This window comes from Lynx canadensis, chromosome X (assembly GCF_007474595.2).
Source record: "Lynx canadensis isolate LIC74 chromosome X, mLynCan4.pri.v2, whole genome shotgun sequence".
Classification (NCBI taxonomy): Eukaryota; Metazoa; Chordata; class Mammalia; order Carnivora; family Felidae; genus Lynx; species Lynx canadensis.
Genome location: NC_044321.2, coordinates 32322551 through 32346700, shown reverse-complemented (window position 1 = coordinate 32346700; position 24150 = coordinate 32322551). Strand labels below are relative to the sequence as shown.

Here is a 24150-nt window from a genome sequence, read left to right as displayed (position 1 = left end):
CTTACAATGAAAGCTTCTCAGAGGACATGGCAGGGAAAGCACCCTGCAGTTTGGTGCTACTGCATCTCTGGCAAATGCTTGGTCTGACTCAACTCAAGCCCAAGGCAGCGCCAGACTGGTCCACTAACACCACAGGGCCAAAACATTGCCACAACAGTCAAAGAAAGCTCCTGCTGATCACTGGACTGAAGGAAAAAGCAGCTGACAACAGCAAGGTGCATGCTACACACATAAGAGGTACCCCTGAAGCATCAGACTTTAGTAAGCAGGGGACAGTACACTACAGGGTATTATAGGACCTTTTCTTTTTAAGACCACTACTTTCAAGAGGAGGAGGCATAGCTCACATTCCTAACACAGGAACAGACACAGATAGACAAAATGAGGAAACAGAGGAATATGTCTCAAATGAAAGAACAGGACAAAACCACAGCAAGAAACCTAAGTGAAATGGAGATAAGTAATATGTCTGATAGATTAAAGTAATGCTCACGGGCACCTGCGTGGCTTAGTCTGTTAAGTGTCCAGCTCTTGACTTAACTTGGGTCATGATCTGATGGTTCATGAGTTTGAGCCCCACATCGGGCTCTGCACTGACAGTGCGGAGCCCACCTGGCATTCCTTCTCCCTGCCTCTCTCTCTGCCCCTCCCCAACTCTCTCACTCTCAAAATAATAATTAAAAAAATAATGATCATAAAGATAATACTTGATTTGAGAAAAGAGTGGAGAACATTTGTGAGACCCTTAACAAAGAGATGCATAAGAATCTATCAGAAATAACACAATAAATACAATGTAAAATACATTCGATGGAATAAACAGTAGAACAAGCAGAAGAACAAATCAGCAACCTGGAGAACAGGGTAATGGAAAGTAATCAAGCTGAGCAGGTGAGGGGGAAAAAAACTAGGCAAAATGAGAACAGACTTAGGGAACTGAGTGATTCCATCAAGGATAGTAACATTCACATTATAGGGATGAGAGAAAAAGAGGCAAAAAATTTATTTGAAGAAATAATATCTGAAAACTTCACAAATTGGGAAGGAAACAGAAATTCAGATGCAGGAGGAACAGAGAAACTCCAAAAAAATCAACCCAAGGAAGTCCACACCAAGACACAGAAATTGAAATGGCAACAAGTTGTGATAAAGAGAGAATTCTGAAAGCAGCAAGAGAAAATAAAATAGTTAATTAAATAGAGGGGAAAGCCTATAAGGCTATTAGCTGATTTTTCAGCAAAAACCTTGCAGGCCAGAATCAAGTGGCATGATATATTCATAATACTGAAAGGGAAAAATCTGCAGCTAAGAATATCCAGCAAGGCTATCATTCAGAATATAAGAAGAGACAAGAGTTTCCCAAACAAACTAAAGTTAAAGGAATTCATGACCAGTAAACCAGCCATATAAGAAATGATAAAGGGGATGCTCTGACTGAAAAGGAAAGACTATGAGAATAAGTAGGACACACAAAAGCAGTAAAAATAAGTACATCTATAAAAATTAGCCAAGTGACTCACAAAAAAAAAGGATATAAACTAGGATACCGTATACCTAAAATGTGGCGGGGATGGGGGTAAAGCAGTAAAAAATGGGCTCAAACTTAAAAAACCACAAACTTAATATAGACTGCTATATGTAGCAGATGTTATATACGAATGGTAGCCACAAATCAAAAAATCAGTAACAGAAATGCAAAAAATAAAGACAAAGGAATCCAAATATATCACTAAAGAAAGCCAACTAATCATGAAAGAAGTGAGCAAGGGAAGAATCAGAGAGAGAACTACAAAACAACCATAAAACGAGTAACAAAATGGCAAAAAATACATACCTATCGGTAATTACTTTGAATATAAATGTACTGAATGCTTAAAGTAAAAGACATAGCGAGATGAAATGGATAAAAAAAAAGATGCATCTATATGCAGCCTACAAAAGACTCATTTCAGACCTAAAGACACATGCAAATTAGAAGCGAAAGGATGAAGAAACATTATCATGCAAATGGATATGAAAAGAAAGCTTGGGTAGCAACAGCAATACTTATACTGGACAAAACTGACTTTAAAATAAGAGCTGTGATGAGATAAAGAGGGGTGCCTGGGTGGTTCAGTCAGCTGAGCATCTGACTCCTGATTTTGGCTCAGGTCATGATCCCAGGATTGTGGGATCAAGCCTAGATTCTCTCCATGTCTCCCTCTCTGCCCCTCTCCCCCTACTCAGTCTCTCTAAAATTAAAAAGAGAGAGAGAGAGAAAGAACACTACATACTCATTAAGGGGACGATCCAGCAAGAAGATACAACATTTTAAGATATTTATGCACCCAACACAGTGGCACGCAAATACATAAAACAGTTAAACATAAAGGAACTAATTGATAATAATACAATAGTAGGGGACTACAGCACCTAACTTACATCAATGGACAGATGATCCAAACAGAAAATCAACAAGGAAACAGTGCCTGTGAATGACACATTGGACTAGATGGATTTAATGGATATATTCAGAACATTTTTCATCCTTAAACAGAATACATATTCTTTTTAAGTATACACAGAACATTCTCCAGAACAGATCATGTAATAGCCCATAAAACAAGTCTCAACAAACTCAAAAAGATCCAAGTCATACCATGTAACTTTTATGACCACAATGCTATGAAACTAGAAATCAACCACAAGAAAAAATCTGGTAAGAGCACAAATACATGGAGGTTAAATAACATGCTACTTGACAATCAATGGGTCAGATGTGAAATCAAAGAGTACATGGAAACAAATGAAAATGAAAACACAATGGTCCAAACTCTTTCAGATGCAGCAAAAACAGTAATAAGAGGGAAGCTTGTAATAATACAGGCCTACTTCAAAAACCTAGAAACAGCTAAAAAAAAAAAAAAAAACCCAAAACCCTAAATTTACGCCTATAGGAACAGAAAAACAAGAAAAAACAAAACCCAAAACCAGTACAAAGAAGGAAATAATAACGATGAGAGCAGAAATAAATGATATAGGAACTAGGGGAGAAGTTAAAATGGCGGAATAGTAGGGGGATCCTATGCTTGCCCTCTGCCTCAAACACAACAAAGTAAATACCAAATAATTCTGAACACCCAAGAAATTGATCTGAGGGCTCAAAGAACAAACTGCACATCTACAGGGAGAAAAAAATGGCTACAACAGGGAAGGTAGGAGCTGTGGAGAGTTGATTTAGGGGAGAAAAGAACTGTGGGTGCTGCAGAGGGAAGGGAGCCCTGATCACGGAGAGAAGAGTGAGAAACAAAGAGTGAAAGCACATAGGGGGTTGCACAACAAAAACTCTTCCCAAAACCATTGACTGAGAAAGAGAGAGGGGCTGTCCTTATAAGCAGCAGAGTTCAAAGTCTGCAGTTTTACAAATGTGTGCCATCACCAGGGTCATGCCTGACAGGCTTAGTGGTGATCCTGTGGGGAGGGAGGACAGAGGCCCATTAAGCAGACAGCGTGGTCTGAGGATCCTGTGGGTTGCACGAAGAGTAATAGTTCCTCTTCTTGAAGTGCATTTGGGAGAGGCAGCACTGTCTCTCAAGGGACAGGAGAGAAGGCGGATGCCATTGAGCTGACCCATTAATTAGCATAGCATCAGAGGCACCTGCTGACCTGGAAGCCAGCTATTGGATGCACTCTACTGTAAACTCCTAGCCTCACATGGCTGTGCGACTGCTTTTCTGGAAGAAACCAGCATGACCCAGTGTGGCAAGATCCTCCCCCAGAGGATCAATGAGTATTTGTGCCATGCCAGGTCCCTAAGATTTGGAACTTTGAAACCCAGCAACACAGTACACACAGGAGTGTGTGTACACGCACGTGGACAACTCAGACATAGAATGAAGACAGGGTTCTGATGGAAGGCTGGGACAAAAGAGAGGAGATTGTTTGTACTTCTGTGAGGGCTTCCTGAACAGCAGCAGGGGCAATCACCTCTCTCCAGCGTTGAGAGAAGAGGGTGATGCCATTTTCCTATTGCCCATCAGCACAGACTTCAGTGAAGAACACAGCACCCCCAGTGAAGGCTGGAGCAGTTTACATCAAGCCCTGTTCCACTGACTGCATCATGCAGGGCAAGTCTCCCTAAGAAGCAACACACAGGCCCCTCCCACAGAACACCAGCAAAAACTCCCCACATGCACTAAGTCTACTGATCATAGAGTGCTGCAAAGCTTCAACTCTAGGGGAAATAGGATCTAGACTTTTCTAATTAGCAGACCAAAACACACCTAGTTAAAACTTGCCACAAACCAGACTAGGTCCAAATACTCCACACTGCAAGCAAGGAGAGGACTGCAGAGGACTGATAGGGAAAGAGCAACCTAAACACAACAGAGTGCACACAGCACAAACTTCTTGAAGTGCCAAGTCCTGGACAGTATATGACCTCTTCTTCATAAAGCCAGTACTCTCAAGAGCAGGAAACCTAAGAGGTTTTCCTAACACAGAGAAGACAGAGATCTGGGCAAAATGCCAATATGGAGGAATTCATTCCAAAAGAGCTGGAAGAGGTCATGGCCAGATATAAGTAACATGTAAGTAATATATCTGAACCAGGATTTAAAACAAAAATCATAAGGATACTAGCTGGGCTTGAGAAAAGCATAGAAGACACTACAAAATCCCTTTCTGCAGAGATAAAAGAAATAAAAACCAGCCTGGCAAAAATAAAAAATGGTATAACCAAGATGCAAAACCAACTAAATGCAATGACAATGAGGATGGTGCAGCAGAGGAACAAATCAGAGGTACAGATCGTAAAATTATGGAAAATAATGAAGCTGAAAAGAAGAGGGAAAGAAAAGTACTGGATCATGAATGTAGACGTAGGGAACTCAGCAACTCCATAAAGCATAATAACATTCATATCATAGGAGTCCCTGAAGAAGAGAGAGAGAAAAGGGGGGAGAAGGTTTATTTGAACAAATTAAAGCTGAAAACTTCCCTAATCTGGAGAAGGTAACAGTCACCCAAATCCAGGAAACAGAGAACTCCCATCAAATTCAACAAAAGCCGGCCAAAACCAATATACTATAGTATACTCTGCAAAATATAGAGGTAAGGAAAGAATCCTGAAAGCAGAAAGGGAGAAGAAATCCCTAACCTACAAGGTAAGACAACTCAGGTTAGCAGTAGATCTCTCCACAGAAACATGGCAGGCCAGAAGGGACTGGCATGATATATTCAATGTGCTAAACGGGAAAAATATGCAGCCAAGAATACTTTATCCAGCAAGGCTATCATTTAGAACAGGAGAGATAAATAACATCCCAGACAAACAAAACCTAAAGGAGTTTGTGACCACTAAACCAGCCATGCAAACATATTAAAGGGGACCCTTTAAGTGGCAAAGACAAAAAGCAACAAAGACTAGAAAGGAAAAGAAAAAACCTCCAGAAACAGCAACTTTGCAAGTAACACAATGGCACTAATTTGTTATCTGTCAATAATTACTCTGAATGTAAATGAACTTAATGCTCCAGTCAAAATATACAAGGGTATCAGAATGGGTGAGAAAACAAGACCCATCTACATGCTACCTACAAGAGATACATAGGAGACCTCAAGACACCTCTAGATTGAAAGTGAGGGGATGGAGAACCATCTATCATGCTAATGGACTCCTAAAAAAGGATAGAGAAGCCACACTTATATCAGACAAACTAGACAAAACTACAATGAGATATCACCTCACACCTGTTGGAATGGCTAAAATTAAAAACACAAGAAACACTGTTGGCAAGATGTGGAGAAACAGGAACCCTTGTGCACTGTTGGGAATGCAAACTACTGCAGTTACTGCAGAAAACAGTATGGAGGCTCTTCAAAAATTAAAAAGACAATTACCATGTGATCCAGTAATTCCATAATTGAGTATTTACCCCCCCCAAAAAACCCACTAATTCAAAGAGATAAATGCACCCCTATGTTTATTGCAGCATTATTTACAATAATCAAGATATGGTAAAAACCGAAGTGTCCATGGATAAAGAAGATATAGTACATCTATAAAAGAATATTACTCAGCCATAAAAAAGAATGAAATCTTGCCATTTGCAACATCAGTGGAACTAAAGGGTGTAATGCTAAGTGAAAGAAGTTAGAGAAAGACAAATACCACATGACTTCACTCATATGTGGAATTTAAGAAACAAATTAACAAAGAAAAAGGAGACAAACAAAAAACCAGACTCTTAACTATAGAGAACGCATGGTTACCAGTGGTAGGGAGGAGGGTGGGAGTATGGGTAAAATAGATGAAGGGGATTAAAAGTACACTTATCATAAAAATAAATTATAATCTTATCATGAGCACTTAGTAATGTATAAACATGTTAAATCACTATATTAAACACGTGAAAATAACATAACATTGTATGTTAAGTATAGTGGAATTAAAAAAAAATTTTTGAGGGGCGCCTGGGTGGCGCAGTCGGTTAAGCGTCCGACTTCAGCCAGGTCACGATCTCGCGGTCCGGGAGTTCGAGCCCCGCATCGGGCTCCGAGCTGATGGCTCAGAGCCTGGAGCCTGTTTCCGATTCTGTGTCTCCCTCTCTCTCTGCCCCTCCCCCGTTCATGCTCTGTCTCTCTCTGTCCCAAAAATAAATAAACGTTGAAAAAAATTTAAAAAAAAAAAAAAAATTTTGAGCGTGTATGCACATATCCAACAGCAGTGGAAATTAGATAGGGTTTTCAAATCTTTTTAAATATTTGCCAATTGAATAATTGTTGAAGTTACACTAAGTTTTTAGTGTGTTTGTTCCAGTATATTCATAAAGATATAATGGGATAAATTGTTTAAGTCTGAGTATGAGTATTATTTTCCAGCATTCCAGTTTATCCCAATGTATATAGCCATGGTTGAAATCTAGGATGATAAATCAGTGCTTCACAAATGTCAGGGTACACATATTCATCACCTGGGATCTTATTAAAATGTAGATTCTGATACTGTAGGTCTGGGATGGGGCTTGGGATTTTGAATTTTAGCAGGCTCTCAGGTGAGGTTGCTGCTGCTTGCCATAGAGTACACTTTGAGGAGCAAGGTGCTCACATTGGTTTGAGTGCCTGGAATGCCTAGCTCCTGCCCCCTGAGACTGATATAATTGGCCTAGGATGTAGTCTGGTGCTAATTCTAATGTGTAAGAAAGCTTGAGAGTCTCAATGGCAAAGTGCATGATGATTTATCAATTTTAGCTATAATTTTATCAGTAGCTCTAATGTGATTCCCTTTGCCTGCTGCCTACCCTTCCTCTTATGTCAAAGTCTTTAATCCATTTTGAGTTGATTTTTGTGTCTGGTGTAATATAGGTTTCAATTTTCATTCTTATGCATGTGCATATCCAATTTTCCCAACAGTACTTATTGAGTATACTATACCTTCCCCATTATGGATTTTTGGCATCCTTGTTGAAGAGTATTTGACCATATATATGTGGGTTTATTTCTGGGCTTTCTGTTTAGTTCTATTGGTCTATATGTCTGTCTTTATGCCAGTACCATATAGTTTTTATTACTGTAAGTCTGTAATATGTTTTGAATTCAGGAAGTGTGAGGCCTCCAGCTTTGTTTTTTCTCAAGACTGTTTGGTTATTTGGGTCTTTTGTGGTTCTAAATGAATTTAAGAGGAATTAATACCAATCTTTCTCAAACTCTTCCAAGAAAATGAAGAAGCAGGGACACTTCCAGACCCATTTTATGAGGCCAGTATTACTCTGATTCCAAAGCCAGAAAAAGACACTACAATAAAACTATATGCCAATATTTCTAATGAATATAAATGCAACATATCTCAACAAACTGAATTCAACAGCACATTAAAATGATCATACATCATGACCAAGTGGGATTTATCCTTGGGGCATGAGGATAGTTGAACATATGATAATCAATGAATGTGACACAAAACTTTGCTGAAAGAAATTAAAGAAACAAGTAAATGTAAAGATATATCTTGTTTGTGGAATAGAAGACTTAATACTGTCAAAACACCTGTGGTACCCAAAACAACCTACGGATTCAATGTTATCCCTAAAAATCCCAATGCCATTTTTTACAGAAATAAAATCATCTATCTTTAAAAAGAGAAGAGACTCAGATAATTTTTTCAATGTTTATTTTTGTGAGAGAAAGAGATGGGGGGAGGGTCAGAGAGAGGGAGACAGAGGATTTGAAGTGGGTTCTGCACTGACAGCAGAAAACTCATGAACCAAGAGATCATGAGCTGAGCTGAAGTCAGACACTTAACAGACTGAGCCACCCAGGCGCCCCAAGACTCAAATAATTTTAATGTGAATTCTACTAAATATTCTTAGAACAAAAAAACCCACACCTATAATATGAAAACTATTCCAGAGCATATAAAAATGAAAATTATTTCTCAATTTATTTTACAAGGCCAGAGTAATCAATCCTAATACCAAAACAGGACAAAGATGGTACTTACACACCTGAAAGAAAACTACATGTTAAGGTAGAGAGATACAAAATCCTAAATAGAAGTATTAGCAAGAGTGATGTCAGCAGCATGGTGTAATAAGACATCTGTTGTTTTTGCACCCCCTACCCCAAGAATCATTTAGCATCCATCCCACAGACAAAAGTGGCTTTGTGGGAGCTGTAGGATGATCCAGCTCCATATGCCAAGTGACTTAGGAAGAGTCTAAACCACTCGTGCATTGGGTAAAGGGCATATAGACTTTGTTCCCAGGTATGAACCCTATAGTGGCCTGTCAACTGGCTCCCGTTCATCTTGGCCACAGTTCAGGAGTCCTTGGAAAACAATGATTTAGACAAGATCATGACCCGAGCCAAAGTACAATGCTTAACTGATTGAGCCACTCAAGTGCCCGAGCATCTGGCAAAATTTAACATTTATGATTAAAAATTCTCAACAGATTGAGTATAGAAAAGATACATCAACATAATAAAGGTCACAAAGGGCAAGCTATGACAACATCCACAATGGTGAAAGGTTGAAAGCTTTTCTACTAAGATCAGGAATGAGACAAAGGTGCTGACTCTCACCACTCATATTCATCATAATACTGGAAGTCCTAGCCAGAGCATTTAGACAAGAAAAAGAAATAAAAGGCATCCACATTGGAAAGGAAAAAAGTCAAATTATCTTTGCAGGTGATATGCTTTTATATCTAGAAAGTCTTAAATACTCCACCAAAACCTATTAGAGATAATCAACGAATCCAGAAAAGTTGCAGGATATAAAAACAAAACAGGGGTGCCTGGGTGGCCTAGTTGGTTAAACGTCCGGCTTTGGCTCAGGTCATGATTTCGTGGTTCATGAGTTTGAGCCCTATGTCGTGCTCTGTGCTGACAGCTCGGAGCCTGGAGCCTGCTCTGGATTATGTCTCCCTCTTCTCTCTGTCCCTTCCTTGCTCATGCTCTCTTTCTCAAAAATAAATAAACATTAAAAAAATAAAATAAAATAAAATAAAATAAACACAAACAGTTGCATTTCTATATACTAACAACAAGAAAAAGAAATAAAGAAAACTATCCCATTTACATTAGCATCAAAAACAATAAAATACATAGGAATAAATTTACCAAGCAGGTGAAAGATCTGTACACTGAAAATTTTAAGAATTGCATGGAAAAAAACTGAAGACACAGATAAATGGAAAGATATCCTGTGTTCACTGATCAGAAGAACTGATATGGTTAAAATGTCCATACTACTCAAAGCCATCTATAGATTCACTGCAACACCTATCAAAATTCCAATGACATGTTTTACAGAAATAGAAAAACAATCCTAAAATTCCTATGGAGTCACAAAATACCCCGACTAGTCAAAGCAATCTCAAGAAAGAACTTAGCTGGAGGCATCATACTTCCTGAATTCAAACAATAATATAAAAGTATATAATTAAAAACAGCATGATGCCAGCATTAAAAAACAGACATGCAGTCCAATGGAACATAATCAAAAGGTCAGAAATAAGCCCATGCATAAAGGGTCAACTAATATTTGACAAGGGTGCCAAGAATACTCAATGGGGAAATGACAGTGTCTTTGATAAACTGTGGTGGGAAAACTGGATAACCACATGCACAAGAATAAAATTGGACCCCTGTCTTACACCATGCACAAAAATTAACTTGAAAAGGATTAAAGACTTAAACTAAGACGGAAGCCAAAAAACTCCAAGGAGAGAACATAGGAAAAAAGTTCTTTCATATTGGTCCTGGAGATGATTTTCTGGATATTATACCAAAAGCACAAGCATATAAAAATGAAAAAATTTTTTCTCAATTTATTTTACAAGGCCAGAGTAATCTTAATACCTAAACAGGACAAAGATGGTACTTACACACCCGAAAGAAAACTACTTATTAAGGTAGAGAGATACAAAATCCTAAATAAAAATATTAGCAAGAGTGATGTCAGCAAAAATAAGTGGGACTATACTACTTTTAAAAACTACTGGGGCACCTGGGTGGCTCAGTCAGTTAAGTGGTGACTTTGGCTCAGGTCATGATCTCATGTTTTGTGAGTCTGAGCCCTGCATTGGGCTCTGTGCTGACAGCACGGAGCCTGGAGCCTGCTTCAGATTCTGTGTCTCCTCTCTCTGCACCTCCCTGCTTGACTCTCTGTCTCTCTCAAACATAAAACATTAAAAAATTAAAAAAAAAAAAACCTTCTGCACAGCAAAAGACACAAGCAGTAAAACAAACAAAAAGAAACTATGGAATAGAAGACAATATCTGCAAATCATATATCTGATAAGGGGCTAATTTCCATAATATATAAAGAACTCATACAACCCAACAGTAAAAAACCAAACAACCCAATTAAAAAATGGGCAGAGAAAAGGTGCTCAACATCACATGTCATCAGGGAAATAAAAATCAAAGCCACAATGCAATATACCTCACATGTGTTAGAATGGCTATCATTAAAAAGACAAGAAATACCAAGTGTTGGCAAGGATGTGGAGAAAAGGAAGCCCTTGTGCGCCGTTGGTGGGAGTGCAAATTGATATAGCCAGTAAAGAAAACAGTATCGACATTCCTCAATAGATTAAAAATAGAACTACCATATGATCCAGCCATTTCTTTTCTGGGTATTCATGCCTTTCTCTATGAGAAAGAAGGAAAAGCTGCCATTTACAACAACTTAGATGAAACTTGAGGACACTATGTTATGTGAAATAAGAAAAACACAAATACTGTATTCTATCAATTATATATGGAACCAAAAAAGCCAAACTCAGAAACACAGATTAGAATGTTGATTACCACAAGCTGAAGGATTGGAGAAAATGGAGAGATGTTGATCAAATAGTACAAACTTTGGAGATCTAACGTACAGAAGGGTCATTATAGTTAACAATATAATATCCTTAAGTATTGCTAAGGGAATAAATCTTAAGAAATCTCACCACCGAGGGGCGCCTGGGTGGCGCAGTCGGTTAAGCGTCCGACTTCAGCCAGGTCACGATCTCGCGGTCCGTGAGTTCGAGCCCCGCGTCAGGCTCTGGGCTGATGGCTCAGAGCCTGGAGCCTGTTTCCGATTCTGTGTCTCCCTCTCTCTCTGCCCCTCCCCCGTTCATGCTCTGTCTCTGTCCCAAAAATAAATAAACGTTGAAAAAAAAAATTAAAAAAAAAAAAAAAAAGAAATCTCACCACCAAAAAGAAATGGTAATTACATGAATTGATAGAGGTTTTTGCTAAGGCTTTGGTGGCAATCATTTCCCAATATATCAGTGTATCACGGTACACCTTAAAATTACACAATGCTACATACATCTCAATCATATCTCAAAAAATTATAGTAAAACAAATCAACAGTGATCAAATAAGTTTCATTCCAGGAATAAAAAATAATTCCACACAGGAAAATCTGTTAATGTAATTCAGAACACTAGTAGATTAAAGGAGGAAATATACATGGTAATAGTATTTGGATTATAGTATTTTTTTTTGACATTTATTCTGAGAGACAGAGTACACGCATGTACTTGAGCAGAAGGGCAGAGAAAGAGAGGGAGAGAGAGAATCCTAAGCAGGCCCCATGCTGTCAGTACAGAGCCTGATGTGGGGCTAGATCTCACAAGCCATGAAATCATGACCTGAGTCAAAATCAAGAGTTGGACACTTAACTGACCAAGCCACCCAGGCGCCCCGAGATTATAGTATTTTGAAAAATTATTTCCTGATTATTGTCTACCACTCTACACAACTGTTGTTTTCTCCTTCTGGAATTTCTACTGAGTGCTTGTTATTATAGAAGGTTCTTCTATGACTATGAATTATTATTATTATGAATTATTTCTTTCTAGAAGATTCAATTTACCTCAGTCATTCTCAAATATTTTGATGTTCAGCATCTTTGTTAAATTTTCAACCCTTATACTGAACAGGGTTTATTACAAAGTGTACATAAACCCCCAAAACTAGAGGTTTTCTGATGGCAGCATGCATGCCTGGTACTGGTGGCCATTTGAAGTTGCACCTGTGTCTCCAGAGAAGCAAACCTAAAACACAGTTCCCATAGTCACTGACAACAAGGGTGAACCTGCCAATCAGTTACTCCACTCTGCCAGTTTCCAGGGTCCCCAGATTGTTACTGACAAACAATAAACATTAACATTTGTATGACTTAATCAGCTAAAAACTTCAGATGAAGTCGAAGGCTCCATTTATTTTAATCCCTGTCCAATCCCATTTTTCAATTCTTTCCCAGAAGCAACCACTATTATAAATTCTAGACCATGTTTTTTGTATACCTTTACCATATACATCCATCTACAGCAACCAGTGCTCCAAACCACCCATCTTACCCCAAACCACATAACCACACTATTCATAAGGGGAAGTGAAAGTTTTCTAATGACAATATGCATGTCCTGCACAGGGGACCAAAGGCAAATCACTCTCATATCCAGTAGGAAGCCAGCCTAAGATTAAGTTTCTCTTACCACTATTGCCCACAGTGAGCTTGTTAAAGAGGTACTCTGCCATAATGGCTTCTGGGGTCCCTTTCTTGCTATCTAGAATCAAAAAATATTAGTATTTACTTATTTTGATAAAGTAAAAGTTTTCAGGGTAAAGTAGAAGACCTCCTTTATTTTAATCCCTGCCCAATCCCATTTCCTTCACTCTTTCCCCAGATCAACCTCAGTCATAACTTTCAGGCAATGTTTTTATACTTTTACTATGCATAGGTTACCACATTCTTCAGGGCTCTAAACCACCACCACCCACACTGCTTATGAGGGGAAGATTAATTTTGTGTTTTCCAGGGTCCCATGGAATACCTTCTCCCTCCATTTCTGGAGATCCTCAGCTGCATATGGATAGGGTTGGGTGGGTGGAGAGACTCCTGGATACCTACTATAAAACTTAAAAGGTGAAAGATGTGCATACAAATCAACCAGAGACCTTTATTTATTTTCGAACAAAATAACTTTATTGCAACCAAGTAACTTTATGGCAAAACTGGAAGGAAAAAAACTGGAACGTTTTGCAAGTGCAATACTGCAAAATGCATGCTCGGCATGGTGACCAGGGGAAGTTACCATGCACCCTGTGGCTATGGGAAGGCAGTCCCAACTCAGTTCTTGTCGCTGTTGCCCAGGGTGAGCTTGTCAAAGAGGTACTCTGCCAAGCCATCTTCCGGGGCCCCCATCTTGCGCAGGCTGGTGATGTAGCCCCCCAGCTCTTTGATGACCTTGACTTGCTCGTGCAGGTAGTTGGTCTCCAGGAAGCTGCACAGATGGGCGTCGTTCTTGTCGGTGGCCAGCTGGTGCAGGTCGAGCAGGCTCTGGTTTACGCTCTTCTCCAGGTGAAAGGCACACTCCATGGCCTTCAGGCCGCTCTCCCAGTTGTCGCGGTCAGGCTTCATGATGTCGTGGAGGCGGAGGCGGCCCCCACGCTGGTTCTGCAGCTGCATCAGCTTCTCGGCACGCTCCTTCTCCTCATGGGACTGGTGCAGGAAGAACTTGGAGACATTCTCCAGGGCCACATCGTCATGGTCGAAATAGAAAGCCATCGACAGGTACACGTAGGAGGCGTAGAGCTCCAGGTTGATCTGGCTGTTGATGGCGGCCTCGCATTCAGGGTGGTAGTTCTGGCGCACTTGAGAGAACGGAGCGGTGGCCATGGCTGGCGGCGCTGGCACCAAGGTCAAGGCAACTCTGAAGCGAGGGCCCCGGAACAGGCAGTGGCGAGGCCGAAGGCGGCGGCGACCCCGAAGATTGCCCAGCTTGAATGGCGAGAGGAGCCAGAGGCACTCAGTGGCAATGGAGACCTCTAGGCAGCGTCCGTTGGGCTCGGACGCGGCAACAGCTCTGGGATAGAACTGGAACTGGGGTCCGTTACAGGAAACGGGGGCGAGTTTCCGGTTTGGGGGAAGGGGGATAAGGGGTGGGGCGGGGCCGCGCATGCTCTGTTCCAGGTTCGGGTGGAGCCTAAGTGAGGCAGGGAGACCCTGCGCTGAGCACCGTTTAAGAATTTTTTTTTTTAATGTTTATTTATTTTTGAGAAACGGAGTGAGTGAGCAAGCAAGGGAAAGATGGAGGGGCAGAGAGGGAGACACAGATTCCGAAGCAGACCCCAGGCTCTGGGCTGTCAGCACACAGCCTAATGCAGGGCTTGAACCCAAGAACTCTGAGATCATGATGCTTAACCGACTGAGACACCCAGGCGCCCCCTGGGGTTTAAGATTTTAATTTTGCAATAATGTGTCCATTTTACAATTACTTAATTTTATTGGTATAAAAAAGGGATCTTGAATGGATCCCTTTTATTACAGCCTGCTCCTATTCAAATATTCTCAGCCTTCTTATTCAAATTCATATTCCTATTCAAACTCATAGTTTTTTTTGTTTTTTTTTTTAATTTTTTTTTTCAATGTTTATTTATTTTTGGGACAGAGAGAGACAGAGCATGAACGGGGGAGGGGCAGAGTGAGAGGGAGACACAGAATCGGAAACAGGCTCCAGGCTCCAGGCTCCGAGCCGTCAGCCCGGAGCCTGACGCGGGGCTCGAACTCACGGACCGCGAGATCGTGACCTGGCTGAAGTCGGACGCTTAACCGACTGCGCCACCCAGGCGCCCCTCAAACTCATAGTTTTATTCAATTCACATTCTTATTCAAATTCTCAAAATTCTGAGTATGAATTTGGCTTTTTTGGTAACTCTGTTTCCTGTATTTTTTTTTAACCTCAGAAATTGCTCTGTTTATGATCTTCTCTTTCACCTTCCTCAAATATTTCCCAAACTTTGTCCTTTCATATTTAGGAATAAAGGGCACATTTGATTAGCCTACATAATCAGCATGTATCTGATGTACAGTTGTGATGTCCATTTCACTAACAGGCTTTTCCTTGGAACGGGATTGCACAGTATGTCAATATAAAGAAGTAGTCTCCTCTTTGGGGGTACACGGCAGGGTGCTTGTAGGTAGGGTAGGGACGCTTCCTCTTGCCAAAACAAAAATGGCATTTCTGATGATGGAAAAGTAGTTATTTGTCCCTTCTAGGTAGATGTGTGCTTCTGTTTTATCCCTTCTTTTGTGCGGGTCTGCATTTGTCTCAACCTCATTCACTGTCTTTGGAGTGTAGTTTGGGGAGCCTAAAGGTCCAATACTACAAGTGCTTACTTCTAATTTAAGTAGGGTTTGGGGACATTTCAGAGCAGGGCAGATAAAACATCTGCTGTTCATAGTAGCTCTTTAATCACATCGTTGACCTGGGGACCTTCTGCAGTGTAACTGTTCAAGTTTCTATGCACATGCTTGGTTTTCTACTGCAGGTGTTTTGAGTTATCTGAATTAACTAATCTGATAGCACCTGCTTTTCCTGTCTTTCAAGAATTCCTCATAATTTCTGGTCTGCTACTCATAATCCTTTTGTTTGTGTGTGTAGATTTTGTGCGTGTTTTTAGCCACCACTATGATTCAATTATCATTCTTTACTAAAAATTAAGTAATTGTCTGAAAAGGTAATACATTCCCATGGGTCAAAACCACACAGCTGTCCTCTCTGCAGGCAACCAGTGTGGTATTACTTGTCACAATTAGGAGGAGGAAGAGGAAGAAAAGAAAGAAAGAATGCTGGAAACAGAAGAGAAGAAACTTTAAAATATATTCTTTAGAAGCGCCTTCTTCTCAAGTGCACATGGATCATTTACCAAGAAAAATCATATTCTGGGCCATAACCAAGTCTCAATAAATTTCAAATGATTCAAACCCTATAACATTAAAAAAGGAAAACAAATATCTGAAATTGAAAATCTAAAGTTCTACCTTAAGGAACTAGAGAAAGAAGAGCAATATACACACAAACCAATCAGAAGGCAGGAAATGATAAAGGAACAAAAAATTCAGTGAAACACAAAACAAAAATATGTAAAACTAAATAAAGCCAAACAGAGATTCTTTGAGATTAAAAAAAAAAAAAAGATAAATCTCTAGATAGACTGATCAGTAAAGAGAGAAGACAGAAATTACCAATATCAAGAATGAGAGAGAAGACATTACTACCAGTTACGAAAAGGGAACAATATTGCTATGACTGACTTAGGCTAATTATGATTTATCTCTAGCAACTAGATATGTTATTACTCCCCTAAACTGGGGTTCTCTTAGCAAGAAAGAAGGAGGTGAAATAGTTTTTATATCAGTAATCAACAGTTTCTGCCTCATTTCTATTCATTAGTAACTTAGAATACATTAATTCAAGCAATTACTTTCTTTTCTCTCCAATTATGTTGGTGGTAGGGCAAATCATAATCAAACTGCCATTGAGCACAGGATTTCTAAGATAATGGAAGTGAGTAATACAAGAGCTGGCAGAGAAGGCAAAAAGAATGGTGTATATTGGAATAAATTATCTTTTTATGCTAAGTTGAAGAGATACTAAAATCCTTAGTAGATAATTATTTATCTCTGCTTTTGTCTAGAGTTTGCCCTGAGTTTTAACATTTTAAAATAGAAAATAAAGTGGGAGAGAACGGTTTTAATGAAAAACTAATATAAATTCTAGGTTAATGGGTAATTATTATTTTTGCTAGTTTATCTCATTTTAGTTATTAGTATGCACCTGAATCTTTACAATGTAATGTCTTTCAAAGTAATAAAAATGAATACCTGTAGAACTGAAAAGTTTCATTAACTTTAAATAGAACTAATTCTTTATCATCTCCTCTACCTCTTCAGACATCACTCTAGAATCATAATTAAACCTCATCAGTTTATTTAGCTTCAAGACAGCTCCCTTGAAAATGATCTTACCGTCAAACCAAACAAGTTCAGAATTGTCTAGAAGTTCAAGATGCCACTTCTCAGATAATAACTGGAAACCTCAGACTATGTCTATATTCATTCTTAACTGGCCCTATTATATTGCAAGTTTTATTAGGTTTTCTTCTCTTCAAGACATCCTGCCTTATGCTCCGGGTATATCGGCTACATGGTATGGTGCTTATAAGTACTAGATTAGTAATCAAAAGCTACAAGTTCCAATTCCAATCAGAAGTTGCATGCATCATTCGTCTTTTTGGCATTCACAATATTGGTCCAAAGATGAAAAGAATATTACCTTTGCCTGTCCCAAATGGTATTGTTTCCAAGCATTTTAAAACAATAAAATTAAAAATCTAGCTAAAAGTAGGTGCCAGCCACCAATTTTTCCATTTCAATCATATCTGAACTTGAAAAAACTGAGTTGTTTCATTGGAAAACCCCTGGCATAACCATCAATTAAATTAGGAGAGAATTATGTTCAATGCAGAAGGAGGGGATGGGAAGGGAGGGAAGACACTGAATTCGGAGACCTGGGTCCTATTTTCAGCTGCACCAATCAGTATCTCGCTATGGAAAAAGGAGTAAAATGACTTCTGTGGGGCTATTTTAAAAATGAAGAGCTTAACCTATTTGGTTTTCATGGACCCTATCGATTATAAATATAATTGGTCTATTCCATGAATCTTTCTTCAACAGTGGAATGGAAAGAAAAATCAGCTTTTAGTCTATTCATGATAAGCAGTGACTGGTAGCAAATATTAGCTTTGGGAATGGGATGATACCTTAATGTTCAAATAATCATGCTGTTCTAAGTTATGGCATTAGTGCCACTCTCTAAAATATACAATTCAAGAAAAGACAGAGCCCTCTTTTCTCAGTTGGTTGTTGTATGTACAGTGGAGGAGCAGATCCTCTGTTTCAGCTTGATGGTACCCAGGCTCCCAATGCAAAGGTATATGAGGTAAACAAAATTAGGCATGCAGGGCAAAAATGCCCCCCAATTTAGTACTGTACCAGAAAACCTACTTTCACAGGAAGAAAGGGCCAAGTTAGGTAAACAGATAAATTGAGCTATAGACCACTGCGTTGCAGGTGAAGCAGCCCAGAGCGGAGATGGTTAACAAAAGAAAAGGTGCCTTGTTAACCCTGAGGTTATTCCGCCTGACTGTCTCATCCCCTAGGCTAGCTAAGTTAGACACGGCACCTCCTGTCTGCCATTAACAACCATCTGCCCATCTGCCCAGCGCCAGGATTTTGTTTTATATTGACCCAAACCCCAAACACTGTATATCTTCCAAATACCCCTCTTCCCTCACATCCCCAAGTTAATGTTCACAGTTTGTCTCTTTGTGCCGCCAATCACGTTTGTAAGCCTTCTGATCTTAATAAATACAGGGCAAAGACCCTTATTCGGGGCTCCTGTCTTTTCCCAGACATGCGCCATCTCTCACCTTAATCCTGTGTCCTGCTCTTTTGTTGGCCAAAAGGGAACTTTAGACTTAGAGTCTATGACACCAATTTCCTTTGCCACTGATTTGATTGTATCTTGGAAGTGGCTAAATGGAATTTTATTTCTACAGTTACTGATATTCAAACTATGAGGGCCACTGTCAGCCTTGTCCTGGGGAGACTATACCCTAACACCCATGTGGGAAGAAACCAAGGACAACCCCAAATATTAAAGGAATCAGCAGCTACCTACTATAACAGAAACTGATTTACAGTAGTGACCACACCCAGATGGGAATTTCTGAGGAGTGGGCACGAGAGGTGATTAGCTGCTGTATTTTATTAAACATACCATGAATCGAAAAGCACATTATTTTTTTATGTATTAAAAAAGGAAAAAAGGAAGGAGCGCCTGGGTGCCTCAGTCGGTTAAGCGTCCGACTTTGGCTCAGGTCATGATCTCATGGTTCATGGGTTTGAGTCCCACATCAGGCTCCGTGCTGACAGCTCAGAGCCTGGAGCCTGTTCTGTGTCTCCCTCTCTCTATGCCCCTCCCCTGCTCATGCTTTGTCTCTCAAAAATGAATGACCATTAAAAAAAAAAAAAAAAAAAGGAAAAACGGGGCACCTGGGTGGCTCAGTCAGTTAAGCATCCCATTCTTGATCTCAGCTCAGGTCATGATCTGGCTGTTGGTGAGTTCGAGCAGTGTGGAGCCTGCTTGAGATTCTGTTTCTCCTTCTCTCTGCCCATCCCCTGCTTGTGCTCTCTCTCTCTCAAAATAAACAAACAAACAAAAAACCTTTAAAAAAGGGGAAAAAACATGCTTTAAACTAATCCATGATGTCACTGATAAGCTGAACTTCAATTTCAGAGAAAATGTGAATAAATGATCAGAGAATCAATGAAATATGGTAATATTTTTTTACTCACTTGTCTGAATACATCTATCAAAGTAGACACTTTTAAAATACTCCTAACTGTTTAAACTTTTTGGTAATTTATTTGTGGCCTTAATAGTCTACAGTATTACGTAGACACAAAACATTAATAAAGAAAAAAATTGTCATTTTCTGTTGGATATTGTGTCATTTTACATTTCGGTCTCATCCTAAAATGGGTGGTTTCCAACTTTTTTTCTTTCCCTTTTTGGAGTGGGAAGTTTAGTGTATTAGACTAAGGAATATAGGGGCGCCTGGGTGGCGCAGTCGGTTAAGCGTCCGACTTCAGCCAGGTCACGATCTCGCGGTCCATGAGTTCGAGCCCCGTGTCAGGCTCTGGGCTGATGGCTCGGAGCCTGGAGCCTGTTTCCGATTCTGTGTCTCCCTCTCTCCCTGCCCCTCCCCCGTTCATGCTCTGTCTCTCTCTGTCCCAAAAATAAATAAACGTTGAAAAAAAAAATTTAGACTAAGGAATATAATTGCTTGAGAAACAGGTAAACCCCACTTCTGAATTCATAGCTAACCTCCTCCTAGCATGCTATGGGAGGCATGTGACATCATCTTTCAAATGAAGAGATGCATAACCATTTATACCAAGCAAAGTTGCTGATCTAGGTTTCTACTCACATCCCAATTTGAATGTGAAAGTTTTATTCTCATCAATTACACTGACTGATTGCAGCTCACTGTTAGATAATGTGAGTCATTTCTAACAAGGACAGTACTGTCTACCAAGTAGTTAAGCATCCCAAAGCAGCAGCACAGTGGCTGACAGGGCCACTAGAATCACTACTACACATGCTAGGCTAGTGTGTCACATTTCATGGATTCACAGTTCTTGTTTAGACCGTAAGACTTTGAACAACTGAGGGGAGCTCAGTTATTCCAAGAAAGTCAGTTACAGGATACATGTATGAAGAGAACACTAATATTTCATTCCCTGAGTGGACATCTGCTTAAGCTGTGGAATAGCTGATGTACCCCCAATACTGCACTCTATGCCCATATGAAGGGCAGGGTATATTTGAGGAAAAGCAACAGAGTCAGCGATGGTATAGATCTTTCCCGAGGTGGAAAACAAGGGTGTTCAAGGGGCACCTGGTGGCTCAATCAGTTAAGCATCCGACTTTGGCTCAGGTCATGATCTCACGATCCGTGACTTAGAGCTCTGTGCTGACAACTCAGAGCCTGGAGCCTGCTTCAGATTCTGTGTCTCCCTCTTTCTTCATGCCCTTCCCCCACTCACACTCTGTATCTCTCTCTCAAAAAATAAATAAACATTAAAAAAAAAAACACAGAAAAAAACAAGGGTGTAGGAATTTTCCACCGGTTCAGTGGATACTGTGGAAAACCTGAGCCATGTTGCAGCTACTCTGCACCAGAGGGCTGTTTGCCAGGCAAAAGGCCCCAACAAGGATATGAAGCATGCATACTAGGATAGAAGCCATCTGGGGAAGGGGTTGGTAGAAGCCAACACAGGACCATAACTCCTATTTCTGGAACTGTGTTGTACAGAGGTTTCTTTTAGGACCCCCTGAAGAACACCATGCACCTCCCACCCAACTTATAATTAGGCCCACCAAAGATTTAGTGACAGACAAAAAGAGGATACAGCAATACCAGCTAACTTAGAGACCTCTGTCCCCTTCCACCTCATTCCCCCCAAAATACTAAAGGAAAGAAAATGGGAAGGGTAACGTTAAAGGGCAAATCATGCTCCTCTCTTTGCTTCATGATCTTAAGGTCAAGGTCTAGCAGGAGCTGAAGGAGCAAAGGAGAAAAAGGTGGGCATAAAGCAAACCTAACAGGAAGTTTAAATGGGAGAGAATGGGGCACATGGGTGGCCTAGTTGGTTAAGTGTCCAACTTTGGCTCAGGTCACGATCTCACAGTCTGTGGGTTCAAGCCCCGCATCAGGCTCTGTGCTGACAGCTCAGAGCCTGGAGCCTACTTCAGATTCTGTGTCTCCCTCTCTCTCTGCCCCTCCCCTGCTTGCACTCTTCTCTTCTCTTCTCTTCTCTTCTCTTCTCTCTCAAAAGTAAACATTAAAAAATTTTAAAAAAACAAATGGGAGAAAAGGTATGAGTTTTTATGCCCAAAAGTGCCCAGAAAGGTAGATCATATCTCCCTATCTCTAAGGAATAGGAGTTTAGACTGTCAAACTAGGGTGGCTACACAAAGCAGGGTCTCTTTAGACACCTGAATCATCATTTATGTGACCTCAAATTCTGGTGCAATATTGCCATGGAACTCTTGGATGTCCACCAGATCCATTAGAAGAATATCTTCTGCCAAATTAATTCTGATGAGGTATACTGATGAGTTCTGAAATTCTATGTGTCTTTAGTGTAACCATGGGTAAACAGCATATATGGAAGTTAAACAGGGCATCATTAACTAGATATTGTTGCTTGTAATATGCAGAGTTACATTAACTATATGGTGGAGATGACTGTACAAGGGACAAAAATGGGCCCAGTATTCCTGCCAGTACTCAGTCTATGAGAACAGGTTTGAAAAAGATTAACTGGCAGTAGGAGAGGAAATGAGGTAACTTCAGGTCAAGGTTAACAAACTGCTTGCATGTCCACTGCTTTGGTAATATACAGTCTGAAACCCTCCAAATTAAGTTCGGACCATAACCTGAAAGGAATAACTGAGACTAGATAAGATTCATAATCTATAAAAGGGCCTGAATGCCAGAGAATAAAACACCACTAATTTTAAAAGAGCAACTAGAATATAAAGGAACCAGTCCTAGAACCCTTTGGGTTGAAGGGACTAGTGAGCCCCACTATTTACATTTCCTCTCCACCTTGACTGTACAGATGGGAGTAGAGTCTGGGCGCCCCAGCCCACACCAGCCCCAGCGTTCCCAATAAGGTGACCCCAGCAATGCACACACCAGGACAGCCCTGGACAGTGTCCACTATAGCTCTAGTCATCTCACCAAGGCAACACGGGTACAAAACATCCCAGGACACCCCAGCATTACACCCACTTGATCTCCAGGGGACTCACTGTGGCACCCCCTATGCAGAGTGCCCCATGATATCCTAGACCATACTGGTTTCAAGTCTACTGTGTTTCCAGGGTACCCTCTGCCCAGAAAGCCCCAGGACACCCCAGCTTGTGCCCACTTCAGTTCCAGCTGTCCAACCTGGGTGGTCACAGCTTGGAGTGCCTTGGGACTGCCAGCCCATGCCCATTAAAACTCCAGCCAACCAGCCAAAGCTGCCAGGGACACACAGCCTAAAAAGGGGATGTCCCTACACAAGGCCATTCTTCAAGTTTAGGAGACGTAGATTTTCTGCCTAATTCATAGACACAAACACAGAAAGTCAAACAAAGTGAGGAGACAGAGAAATATGCTCCAAATGAAAGAATGAGACAAAACCCCAGAAAAAGAATGAAATGAAACAGAGGTAAGCAATCTACCTCATAAAAAGTTCAAAGTAATAGTCATAAAGATGCTCACCAGACTAGAGAAGAGTAGGTGAACTCAATGACAATTTCAACAAAGAGATAGAAAATATTAAAAAAAAAAAAAGAATCAGAGTTGAAGAATACAGTAAATAAAATGTAAAATACACTAAAAGGAATCAACAGATTAGAGGATGCAGAAAACAGAACAGCAATCTGGAAGATAGTGTAATGTTAAGCACACTGCTGAACAACAAAATGAAAACAGAATTCTAAAAAGTAAGAATAGAGTAAAGGGCTCTTTAGGACAATATCCAGCATATTAACATTTACATGAGAGAGATCCCAGAAGAAGAAAGAGAGAAAGCAGCAGAAAATAACGTGAAGAAATAAAAGCTGAAAATTTTCCCAACCTAGGGAAGAAAATGGACATCCAAGTCCAGGAATAAAAGAGACCCCCAAATAAGATGAACTCAAGGAGGTCTACACCAAGACATATAATAATTAGAATGTCAAAGATTAAAGATGAGCAGGGAATCTTAAAAGCACCAAGAAAAAAGCAACCAGTTATATACAAGGGAAACCCCATATGGCTTTTCAGCTGATTTTTCAGCAGATACTTTACAGGCTAGGAGTGGCATGATATGTTCAAAGTGCTAAAAGGAAAAAACCCACAACCAAGAATACTCTACCCAGCAAGGTTACCATGTAGAACCGTGGAGAGGAAGAGTTTCCCAGACAAACAAGTTAAAGGAGTTCAACACCACTAAAATGGCCTTACAAGAAACGTTAAAGGGACTTTTTTCAGCAGAAAAGGACATAATTAGAAGATAATTATGAAAGGAAAAAAATTTCACAAGTAAAAGCAAACATACAGTAAAGGCAGTAGATCACTTATAATGCTAGTATGAAGGTTAAAGACAAAAATAGTAAAATCAGTTATATCTAAAAAATAGTTAAGGTGATTCACAAAATAAAAATATATAAAATGTGACAACATATGCATAAAATGGGAGTAAAAATAAAGTTATTTTTT

The 24150-nt window shown here is 40.0% G+C and overlaps 2 protein-coding genes across 2 annotated transcripts in view; both read right to left on the bottom strand.

Moving 5' to 3' along the window:
• The window catches only part of PRRG1 (proline rich and Gla domain 1), a 133442-nt gene that overhangs the window by 17636 nt on the left and 91656 nt on the right, over positions 1 to 24150 (bottom strand). The window lies entirely within an intron of this gene.
• On the bottom strand, positions 13528 to 14161 carry LOC115507605 (ferritin heavy chain-like). The gene has a single exon (XM_032592186.1). It carries the CDS (start codon positions 14159 to 14161, stop codon positions 13613 to 13615), a length of 549 nt encoding a protein of 182 aa, XP_032448077.1. The 3' UTR covers positions 13528 to 13612.

Excerpts from the sequence above, each read along its gene's own strand:
- LOC115507605 (XM_032592186.1), bottom strand. The coding sequence starts at position 14,161 with ATGGCCACCGCTCCGTTCTCTCAAGTGCGCCAGAACTACCACCCTGAA.